Raw genomic sequence first — 12,455 nt, 5'->3', positions numbered from 1 at the left:
GTAGGTGATGGGGAATGACAGTGACCAAAAAGGCTAATATGAKAACGTTCCTGATTAGGAATTACCTCTGAACTAATGGGCAATAGGAGGAAGACTGTACACAGACCCGAGATCAGATTGAGACATGTGCAGCAGCATCTTCTTACAGTGCAAGGGCATTCCATGACTTTATTCTTATCAGCTTAGTACATAAGCACATTCTAATGTGGAAGTTACGTGTGCTAGTGCTGGACCTGGGTTTATAGTGAACAAAAAGAAACTAACCCATGCCACGTTGAAACTAGAAGCCAGCTTAAAGTGTGTGTGTGTGTGTGTGTGTTAAAGGTAAAGAATGGCAATTGGTCTCAAATATGCACGAGACACACATTTAATAAAAGACCAAATCATAAAATATACAAATAGCAAGATAATTCAATAAGATGTATAAAAACATTTTTTTTAAATAAAATAAATTGCTATGCAATTATTTTGTAGACATGTTATAAGACATGCTTAAAATGTGCCTGACACAAAAGGATGCATTGCATTGCCTATCACATGTGTGTTGATTTTCAAGGTGTGCCTGATGCACTAAATTGAGGAAACAAATATTAATTTCATTACCAAAAGGCATATATGGGGGTAAGTTCGTATTTCCTAATGCCTATTTTTTTTGCCTTAACCTTGTAAAATTAGATGACATGTCCTAAAGCGATGACTTGTAATTGCAACCATAAAATAAAAACGGTTTAGAAAATGATCCCGCTTAAGCATTGCCCAGTGGGACTTGGAGGTGGCGAGTAATTGAGTAAGTTTGCATAATTATAGCAAAGCTGATTGCCTCTAATAAATAAGATGAATTMATTCATAAATAACGTTTTACATGGCACATGCTTTTAAGAGCGATGGTTTACCCGTTACAAGCTAGAGTGGTATGCAAGCAGTACACAGGCTACAACACTGTGGCATGTAAAATTCTCACATTATTTCCAGCCTATACATCAATTATTTTAGATTTAAATGTTTGAGGGAAAAATATTCATGTCTGCATATTCAAAGTAACTGTCAATGACAGGCCTCTTTCAGCTAATGTCACTGCCGTTAGACAGATGCAAATTAAATAAACTAATCAACACATTGGTTTTGTTTTTATAAGGTTCCTTCTCGATGCTTTTCTGAGTTTCCTTTATGCTGATATATTTATCTAAACGTACCTGTGTTAGGTGTTATTATACAGTACTAAGAAGGTTTAAATGGGTCATGAGTTTTAAGCATTAAAGTAAAAAAGGTTTTCAATGATGTTGTGAAAACAACGTAGCCAAGGCACAGTACAACATTATATTAGGGGGCAGTATWAAATCAAAGCCAGAAGTAGCCTATCTGAAACTCACATAATAATACAATAACAAGAAGAAGAACAAGAATAATTTTTTCTTGTCCACTATAAACTGAAATGTTTTTATTAAAATMAATGTTTATGTTTTGTATTATAATTTGATCACAGGTGAACAATAAATAGATTATTCATCATATGCACATGACCTTGCATACAATTGTTTTTATTTGAGGTGATGGAAACGCATTGAGCTCCTATAGAATGCTATCGGCTTCAGAGAAACATGCAGGAACACTGTGTTGCAAGCGACATGCATGCCATTGTACAGTTRATAAGTTGTGAAACTTCTGTCTACATTTAACAACTAAACACACCTAGCTGGGTGACAATGCGCGTTTACTCTAGGGGCTACTTGGGTTGTGTCCACTAATGTATAGGTGTAAATAAACGAACTTACTGTGCGTGCTGTTGGAGAAAGTGATCCATTCGGAAGGTACGGGCTTGTAAGATCGGGGATCATTATAAATGGATAGCCCGGGTACGGTGGGCTCTTGAACAGCCCTCCATCTTGCCTTTTCGCAGCTAACATGGCGGGGGAAAAGAATAACTTTTATAAGTGCCTTGAAAACTTTGATGCATCTGAGATTCCAGAAGAAACTCATTCGGTATGCTCATATAGTGCCATTGTGTAAAAATCTAAGAGACAAGAGCGTGAACGGAAAAGCAGAAACTCACCCTCCTCTAAACTTTCTCTTGTTTTGTCCCTGAAAGTTTCAGATCTAGGCGGAGGCCGTCTTTCCGCCTTGAAATGCAACGAAACACAGGGGTTGTATTAAAGAAACACATAGGGAAATCATTACGTCTTAAATACCGTGGTTTCACTMCACATTTCGCGCACAATAAGTAAATGGTTGCAAAATACCGACTGGACAATCGATTACGATTATTTCACTRACCTCCGAATCCGACGAGCTGTTTTGATTTGTTTCTGATTCATTTACAAGAGAAGATTTGACATCTGCTAAATCCCTTTCTGCTGATAAATTCTCCGAAATTTTTTCCTCTTGCTCCCCTTCGTCTTTGAAGGAAATCATTTCATCGTTCGCACCCAAATCGTCCCCTCCACCGCCGTTGAGCTGCGGCATTTTCCCGAGCAATTTTGGGGGGCAAAAACACAAAGTTTTAAACCCTTGATCTTGGTGATCTAGAATCCGAGTTAAAGTTTAGAGTCTGTATTGGCGTTTTCCAAGCACTGGCGGTTAGTACAAACTAAAAAGAAGGGGAATCTTGGCAGAAAAAGAAGCCGGAGATGGAGCTGAGCCGCTCGGATTGAGTGAGTTGAAGTTGGTCGGAGTGGTTTTCAGTTCAAAGGCGGCGCTGATTGACAGATAGAGAGGGATGGAAATAGAGAGAGTCTGGATTCAGGATTATTGACAGGGAGAAACACACAAGAAACTAATGAGATTCAAAAAGGGAGGGACTTGAAGTGACGTTTTTATAAATAGGGAGAGAGAAAAAAAAAAAGCCTGGAGGAAGCCGGCGGACGAGTGTGCAGTTAGAGAAGGCAGTTTGGGTGAGGAACGCAGGACAGTGAAGCACCCGTTTGCTTTTGTGCTGGAATAGCAAAATAGGCAGAAGTAGCCTACTTGTAAATGCGGATTCAATATATGGGCGGTCTCCCACTGAAAATGAATAGAGAGCACATCCTTATTTTCTCCAGTTTCAAAATGTAGCAATTTTGAAAAGCCACGACATAGGGGCCAAAAGTTTACTGCGCATGCTTTCCAGGATAAACTTAAATCAATCTAGGCTATATCAACATTTGCTTCATAGGGTAGGGGCAGGTTACATGAAGCAGTATGAATACCATTTCGATTACTATGACATCTTGAGCCCGTTCCTTTTTTCTTTAGCCCATGTAATGCTAGCTATGATTATGTTGATATTATTAGACATTTTGTTGTACATTTCTCARAACATWTTGCKTAATTTTATATTTTAGACTATATCCTGAATTAGGTTGCATCTATAGTTTATGTATTTGCATTTTGAAATACAAAGGACACAATGATGGGCGCACAGACGTGCTCTCAGTCTGCACACGATTGGGAAGAATACAGGCAGAGGGGCTAATGAGGCCGGSGTTTTAGGACTAACCTGTAGCCTATTCATTCTGAATAATATAACAGGGGCTTGGTACATTTGTGCTGTGTTCTTTTCTCCATCTGACAGATTTCTAAAGCACAGGAAAAAATGCCACCAATAAACTTTTCAGCTCATCTGTGTCATTGATGCAAATTATTAACGGCTCTCGAAAAAATAAATAATTATGGAGTAGGTTTATTTATAATGGACATCGAGTGGTGCTGGACTAAAGACATTTTAATTAGACGATAGGCTAGATTTTTTTGTACGACAATTAATGAATAACACACTAAAACCTACTMTTTGCGTCAAATTATGTCGCCTGTCTAAATATGAATATGCTTAATTGACTCCTTGACAYCTCTACACCAGGTGGTCAATCAGGTCACGGTCAATTGACAGCAGCCTGGTTGTAGGGCTGCCTAGCTAGAAGGCCAGTATCTAGTCTTTTTTACGACGAAGACTTATTGAATATAAAACTGCCTACCTGAATGTGGTCTACGATCATCCTCAATACTTATCGCTGCTTGTATTCACACCTTCGTCTCAAAGTGTTGTTTAAAAACAGCAACCTCTGGAACTCAAAATAAGTCATTCTTCGCTCAGTGTTTGAAGTGTTTGAATAAATTAGGCAGAGAAACAAAACGAGGGTTTAGCATGTTTTGTTTTGCACTATTTTCTTCATTGTTAATTCTGAAATGTAATTATTAAAGTGTATATCTCTGCTTCAGCCTATAGGGTTCATATGTTGATGACCCCTAAAATGCTGTTGGTAGGCATGTGTATATATATATTTTTTAGAAAATATAAGCAGTTTATGAAATAGGCCTATAGCTGACACCTCTCATTTGGCAGCTCTAGACAGACCACTTTAGAGAGAGCATGTGTGTGACTCAGTAGTCCACTTGTAAGGCTCCAAAATGCAGCCTGGAAAAGCAATATTCCATTTAATAATCATAAAAGTGATGTTTAATAAATTATTAAATGTTTCTTCCAGAAAAACAAAATATACAACTGTAGGATTTTTTTTATTTTTTTTATGGCATAATATACTGGTTTTTAGTCTGTCTTCTGCTCAGTGGTCAAAATACTGTGTTGACAAAAAAAATCCACATAGACCTGCTGCATGCCAGAGATAAGGGCTCTATAATGAACCTGTATATCAACTCGCTTAAACAGGCTGTTTTAAAAGCGCAATATGATCACTGATCTGGCATGACTGGATCAGCTGAAAGCAATATGGTAGAAATCTACACAATATTATCAAATTATTGAGGAAGGAAGGAAGGAAACATTGGCTGGGCAGGAGGGAATATAAGGATACTCTTCTTAGATAATCATGTATGTCTGTGTATGCAGCAAAGAGGCGCCCCACCACACCAAGCTCTACAGACCTGGAGCCCACACATAACAGCCCAAAGCAGTGGAATTCCAAGCTTGCCTCTCCCTGGATTACCTCAGCAGGTGCCTGAGAGTTCACTGTGTTGTGTGGCGTGTTATCGTGCCTGCAGCGGGGTACCTGCCTCTGATGCTGTCCCATTGAGTCTAATCTGAGGGACCTTTTAATAGGCAGATGTGTGACTCAGCCAAAAACAGGATGGTATGTAATCTAATGGGCATTTGATGAATTACTTTATTATTATTATTATTATACACTGAGTGAACAAAATATTAGGAACACCTTCCTAATATTGAGTTGCAGCCCCGTTTGACCTCCTAATAGCCTCAATTCGTCGGGGCATGGACTCTACAAGGTGTCGAAAGCTTTCCACAGGAATGCTGGCCCAATTGTGTCAAAGTTGGCTGGATGTCCTTTYGGTGGTGGACCATGCTTGATACACACAGGAAACTGTTGAGCGTGAAAAACCCAGCAGAGTTGCAGTTCTTGACACACTCAAACCCGGTGCGTCTGGCACCTACTACCATACCCCGTTCAAAGGCACTTTAAATATTTTGGCTTGCACATTCAACTTTAACCTGTCTCCTCCCCTTCATCTACACTGATTTAAGTACATTTCATTAATGGATCATAGCTTTCACCTGGATMTACCTGTTCAGTCTATGTCATGTTCCTAATGTTTTGTACACTCAGTGTATATTATATCATTCCRGAGCGGCGCAGTGGTCTAAGGCACTGCATCGCAGTGCTTGAGGCYTCACTACAGACCCATTTTCGATCGCAGGCTGTGTCACAGCCGGCCGTGACCGGGAGATCCATGAGGCGGAGCACAATTGTCCCAGRGTCATCCAGGTTAGGGGAGGGTTTGGCCGGCCAGGATTTCCTTGTCCGATCTCGCTCTAGCGACTCCTTGTGGCAGGCCGGGCGCCTGCAAGCGGACTTCCGGTCGCCAGATGGACTGTGTTCCCTCRGACACGTTGGTGTGGCTGTCTTCTGGGTTAAGCGAGCAGTGTGTCAAGAAGCAGTGCGGCTTGGCAGGMTTGTGTTTCAGAGGAAGCATGGTTCTCGACCTTCGCCTCTCCCGAGTCAGTAGGGGAGTTGCAACGATGGGACAAGACTGTAACTACCAATTGGATATCATGAAATTGGAGAGAAAAAGGGGTAAAAATTAAATACAAAAATTAAGTGTTGTTATTGGTGTTCCTATCAACTGGAGTTATGTAGTAATTTCACAATGGAGGAATTTTATAAATTGTAAAAGGACATATCAATTCTATCACATTCTCACCKCTTTATATCAATACACACCCCAGTATTTGATCAACCACTCTTCCTTCCTAGATATTACAGTYGAAAGAGCTATTATKGTCCTAGTGGTCCTTACAGCCAACCTCAGGCAAGATAGTCCTGCACACATACTAAACTATGTGAGCCTACAGCTAATTACCCACAATGCCTCTTTATTCCCGACCGTGCAGGCTGAAATGGGTCTGGGGACAATTAGTATATTATAGGGTCTGTCTATGGTCCTTGCTATCCGGGATCTTTTAGACGTCCCAACTCTGACGTTACCCCATTGAAGTTTACATTTCAAATGGTTAAGGTAAGTGTTAGGGTTAGGTAAGGTTAGGGTTAGCGTTTAGGATAGGGACGTCCCAAAGATCCCGGATAGCACTAACCGTCTGCCTACCCACTTGTTTTCATATTGGTAACAATATGTGCATTTTAAAGCCGTGTTTAAAGGGTAACTACAGTTTGAGTCATGCCAGATCCAGTCTGAGCAAGATGAATAAAACAATATAACGTTTTCTGTCTTTAACAAGTGGAACTTGGCATTTAACCTTTTATTGCATTTAGTCAATTACAAATTAGCCCTATTGTATGTGAAGGCTCCGGTAACCATTTTAGCATTTTTCTCTAGTACAGTTCAGATTCATTATATCATATGAATAATGACATGGTTAACCACAATAACGTGTTTCTAATGGTTCTCCCCATTGTGTAAAATACAATAATGGGGGAAATAATTGTTTTAATGTATTTGATTATGCAAAGGACCTTTTATTTTATGATGTACAGTATTTTCATAATTATTTTAAAAGCTAATCGGACTACCAAAATGTGTTTGCAGAGGTGGTTAATTAATGTTTCCTGCCAGTGTACAGTACAAACATACAATACCACTCAGAAAGCTGAGTAGAACAGAAAAGAGATTATAAATGAGGTGGTTCGAGTCCTGAATGCTGATTGGCACTCCGCGTTACGTCGCACATAAGAACAGCCTTTAGCCGTGGTATATTGGCCAGATACCACYCKCCCTCMGCAATTATTAATGCTGGAGAGTAAGTCACAAAAATAAGCATGGGTTTGTCTTATACTGTACAATCAATACTATTGCCATGCCACAATTTATTTAACAATCTGTTTAACGAAGRGGCTGTAGTTTGATTAGATTATTAAAAACTATACATTAATTCCCCAACATATATACTCACTCTGTAAATGTTTACATTTMACATTTCAGTCATTTAGCAGAAGCTCTTATCCAGAGTGACTTACAGTAGTGAGTGAACACATTTTCAGACTTTTTCGATACTGTACAAACTATAGGCATTAGAATGTTTAGAAGTGAGAAGCACAATATGAAGAAGAGTTCAAGTAACAGGTCAGACTYACATGATTGATGGTAACATTCTGGTTTTGTAGCACTACTTCTACCTCTGTAGGTATTGGCTGCTGGCAACACCGGACTGTCTCCAACCAGTCCACTGTTACAAAACAGTACATCGTGAGAACCATATTAGAGAAATTAAGTGAATTGCCTCCTTCATCCAAAACAAACAGCAGGCTTTTCAGAAATGGATGTGATAGTCATTAATCAGAGGGTGGGGCAGACCTAGAGCTCTCTAAACATGGAACCCACCTGAGACAGGACTGCAGGACCTTGGAGCTACGGAACACAGCCAGGGCCTGTCAAGCCTTGTGGTCACCTGGATGGCGAGCCAACCCACTGAGCAAAAACAGGTTGAATGAACGTTGTTTCAATGTCATTTAAAAAACAATCTATGTAATGATGTTGAATCAACGTGGGAAACTGTTTGGATTTGCAAAACGTCATCAACGTAAGGCATTTTTTTATTTTTTTTCTCACCCAATTTGCAACCTAAATCCAATGGCATGTTGATATGTTTTGTTTATTTCACATTGAATTCACGTTAGTTGACAACTCAACCAAATGTAATTCAAAACTAGACATTGAACTGACGTCAGTGCCCAGTGGGAAGCCACCTCTGGCTTGTAAACGTTAGGTAAAGTTCAATAGTAGGCCAACAACACAGCAGATTTGTGTTTGGTATTATTGTGTTTTCATGCTGRTTGACACTTAATGAGAAGTGAAAACTACGGAGGCCTACATCATAGATCCATATACAGTACCAGTCAAAAGTTTGGACACACCTACTCATTTAAGGGTTTTTCTTTATTTTTACTATTTTCTACATTGTAGAATAATAGTGAAGACATTAAACTATGAAATAACACATATGAAATCATAAAGTAACCAAAGAAGTGTTAAACAAATCAAAATATATTTTATATTTGAGATTCATCAAAGTAGCCACCCTTTGCCTTGATGACAGCTTTGCACACTCTTGGCATTCTACCAATCAGCTTCACCTGGAATGGTTTTCCAACAGTCTTGGAGGTGTTCTCAAATTTGGTCAGCACATGTTGGCTGCTTTTTCTTCACTCTGCAGTGCAACTCATCCCAAACCATCTCAATTGGGTTGAGGTCGGGTGATTGTGGAGGCCAGGTCATCTGATGCACCACTCCATCACTCTCCTTCTTGGTCAAATAGCCCTTACACAGCCTGGAGGTGTGTTGGGTCATTGTCCTGTTGAAAAACAAATGATAGTTCCACAGCGCAAACCAGATGGGATGGCGTATTGCTGCAGAATGCTGTGGTAGCCATGCTGGTTTAGTGTGCCTTTAATTCTAAATAAATCACTGACAGTGTCACCAGCAAAGCACCCCCACACCATCACACCTTCTCCTCCATGCTTCACGGTGGGAACCACACATGCAGAGGTCATCCGTTCACCTACTCCACCTACTCTGCATCTCACAAAGACAGGGCGGTTGGAACCAAAAATCTCACATTTGGACTCATCAGACCAAAGGACAGATTTCCACCGGTCTAATGTCCATTGGTTACTACGTGATTCCGTATGTGTTTTTCATAGCTTTGATGTCTTCACTATTATTCTACAATGTAGAAAATAGTACAAAATAAACTAAAACCCTGGAATGAGTAGGTGTGTCCAAACTTTTGACTGGTACTGTATTTGTTAGTGCTAAATTGGATGATTCCACCAGCACATTCTGCTGGTCTTCAGTAAGAACATGAGAGCATTGACTTTGCATGAGAGTGACTCAAATTTGTGGTTTTGTCTAGTTTTAAAACAAATATGTGCGGTATTTATAATGATGCTGACAAGGCTTGTGCCATTTGGCTTCTACTGACTGCAGGTCAGGTGTGGCACTAAACATTACCACAAAGAAAACTGACAGAGAACTGGCCTGTTTTGTTTCTCACTTTTCACAAACCTCACAAACAACCGTATCAAAAGAGATGCACAGGAGGCATGTGGAAAATAACTGTTATCCTGACCCRCCGCTTTGTGTTTCGGACTAAAAGGAAGTGCCTCATAATGATGTGCTTGTGTTTTGGACCACACTACCTCTACTTTTGTAGGGGGGTGGGGGGTGCAACAGCAGGTCTTAGGGCCAGGAGGAGAAAGACCAGGAACAATGTTTCAATGACATTCAGAAGAATGGCCCATAATTACAACTGTACTGACTGAGAGCAAGCAGTTTGCCCTGTTTGTGGCTGAATTAAGTGTGRGTATGTTGAGAGGGGTAGTGGTGGTGGTGGGTGGGCGGTCTGAGAATTAGATTTCCATTCAGAAAGGGCTTATTTAGGATATTTACCCATTGTCCACATCACGTTTGCGTTCCCTCCTTTCGCTCTATCATTCTCTCTGTCTTTTTCTCACGGTTCATGGAATTGTTTTCCAATCATATTTATATATAGAAACAAATTATGTACAAGCGGTGGGTTCACATGGGTAGTGGCTGTATAGCTCCAGAGTTGATTGTATGCAGGTGCTCTTTGAATAGGACATTGCAAGTACTGAAAAAAATAAACCTTTCTAACACAAAAATACTGAATAGATTCAGACTTTGTGTCCCCAGAATGTTAACCCTAGCCTCGATGTCCGCGCCCATGTGGACATGTCATTAGCATAATACAAAAATCACCATCACAATCTGTCTGTTTAAGCTAGAGACTTCTGCTTAAACAGAAGTCTCTAGCTGCAGAGTCCAATGCTGTGTCTCAATRCACCGCAGCCGCCGATGTCGGCCTCCCGCACCTGCAGTGCAAGGTAGCCGTTCTGCAGAGGTGTTTGTTAATACATGAGACATCCCAAAAATGGTGCTTTTCATAGAAACGCCCGTCAAGCACCAACAGTTTAAGCTACCCACTATCAAAAGCTGAGACTCTCACAAGACTTGCTTACAAGCTTCACCAAGACTTGTCTGAAGGTAACCCGTTACAGACCGGTAAAACATTTATAAAAATGAAAAGGCTTTTTTTAAACCAGGGTTACACATGTAACCTTTTTGTTATTGTTGTTAGTTTTTTCCTGATGCTTTCCTGTATCTCTCCTTTTGATCTGTTTTGCCATGTATGCATGTGTTATTCAATGTTTTTCGATGAGCTAATAGCAGTAAATCCAAGTTCAATGTTTATACACGACATGACCAAAAGTATGTGGACACCTGCTTGTCAAACATCTCATTCCAAAATCATGGGCATTAATATGGAGTTGGTCCCCCCTTTCCTGCTATAACAGCCTCCYCTCTTCTGGAAAGGCTTTCCACTAGATGTTGGAACATTGCTGCGCGGACTTAATTCCATTCAGCCACAAGAGCATTAGTGAGGTCGGGCACTGATGTTGGGTGATTAGGCCTGGCTCGAAGTCGGCGTTCCAATTCATCCCAAAGGTGTTCTATGGAGTTGAGGCCAGGGCTCTGTGCAGGCCAGTCAAGTTCTTCCACACCGATCTCGACAAACCATTTCTGTATGGACCTCGCTAAGTGCACAGAGGCATTGTCATACTGAAACAGGAAAGGGCCTTCCCCAAACTGTTGCCACAAAGTTTGAAGAACAGAATAGTTTAGAATGTCATTGTATGCTGTAGCGTTAAGATTTCCCTTCACTGGAACTAAGGGGCCCCTCTTTGGTCTCATGAGTGGAATGTTCTTCATATTTTTCCTAATTTCCTAATTAATAAAGATTACTTTATTTTTGAAACACAGTCTTTTGTGATGTATATAAAGTGTAATATTGAGATGCAAACTCAAAATGTATTACATATCAACTCTATATCTGACATGGAACAGGTGTCTTCTTTTTTTAAAGCCCATAACCATGTGTGTGAGGTGTATACTTTGGTTTCAAAGTAGATTTGTTCAAGACTACCAAGAAACACTCTGTGTGACCCCGATTTAGCCCACTGCAGTAAAAGGTTAATATCGGTAATTGCTTTGGAAGGGGGCACGATTGTGCATTATGCTGTAGGACTACATTCACTAGGTATTCAATATTGCCACAATGGCTTAGTGACCTTAGGTCAAATGAGATGCTTCATAATGCAAATGAAATCGGTTTCTCATCAATTACTTGTGACTACAGTACGTTCCACCGGTTCGTGTTTGTTCAGTTTGTGTTTTCATAAACAGCAGGTGGGTGAAGGGATACAGCTGAATGCAAGATCAAAGCTTATACACTGACGGAGGCAGAGAATGGTTTCGAGGTTAAAGGGCGCAGGGTTATGGTTGATGCCTGGCAAAAAAACAAGATGGATGCAGCAGACACATGAACTCGTTTTTGGTGAAACCAGATAGGCAAAATGAGGTCCCCCTGGGACCCCTGGATCATGACCATTAGAATCACTCCCAATGGGTGAGGTGATGTACATATTTTTTAAATCCAAATAGTGAAATAAAAAGCCAGGGCTTTAAATTTACTGTATTTTTTACTTTAGTCAGTATACAGACTCTCCTATGCAGAGTGACACAGAGCATACKGTAAGGAAGCTATAAAGGAGAATAAATGCAGGTAAACAAAAGAACAAAACTCTTCAAAATGATGGATTATATGACGTAATCCGAGAGTTTACAGAGTTCTGGTGTGATGTGAGTTATTATCATGGGCATTAGTTTAAGGGCATAATGATTTGCAATATTGATTACTTCTGCCCTAGGTCAAACTGATACAAATCTGTTATTTTCCTTAAAGTATATGAAAATCAACCATATCGTATCTATTTTAAGCACATCTGTGTATTTTCTCCTGGTTTACTGTTTTGAATTGCTCCCCATATCCTCCAAATGCCCTCTTTCCAATCGGTCTAAATTCCACCAGTGATTTTATCAGCACCCCTCACYGTTTCCATACCAGGACGCTAATTAAGAAATTAATGCAGGAAAATCAATTGGCCTCAAGTTTGTGTGCAATGTATTAATGATGG

General features: G+C 40.2%; 1 protein-coding gene across 34 annotated transcripts in view; it reads right to left on the bottom strand.

Annotated features, from left to right (window-relative positions):
* Positions 1-2,904, bottom strand: part of LOC111978135 (transcription factor 7-like 2) — a 135,839-nt gene extending 132,935 nt beyond the window's left edge. For 15 of the 34 annotated variants that reach the window (XR_011481394.1, XR_011481395.1, XR_011481396.1 and 12 more), the window contains exons 1-3: positions 2,272-2,904; positions 2,051-2,117; positions 1,773-1,897 (exon numbers count right to left, since the gene is read on the bottom strand). Coding sequence is in view for 27 of the 34 variants with exons in the window: in XM_024007979.2 (XP_023863747.1) it covers positions 1,773-1,897; positions 2,051-2,117; positions 2,272-2,460 (381 nt within the window). In the remaining 7 variants the exon portion in view is untranslated. The remainder of the gene's footprint in view (positions 1-1,772; positions 1,898-2,050; positions 2,118-2,271) is intronic. The other 19 variants (XM_024007990.2, XM_024007988.2, XM_024007989.2 and 16 more) reach the window with 8 other exon arrangements.
* Positions 2,905-12,455: the final 9,551 nt, after the last annotated feature.

The sequence above is a fragment of the Salvelinus sp. IW2-2015 genome, linkage group LG18 (assembly GCF_002910315.2).
Source record: "Salvelinus sp. IW2-2015 linkage group LG18, ASM291031v2, whole genome shotgun sequence".
NCBI classification, from domain to species: domain Eukaryota; kingdom Metazoa; phylum Chordata; class Actinopteri; order Salmoniformes; family Salmonidae; genus Salvelinus; species Salvelinus sp. IW2-2015.
The sequence above is the reverse complement of the archived record's forward strand: the minus strand, read 5'-3'. Positions and strand labels throughout refer to the sequence as shown.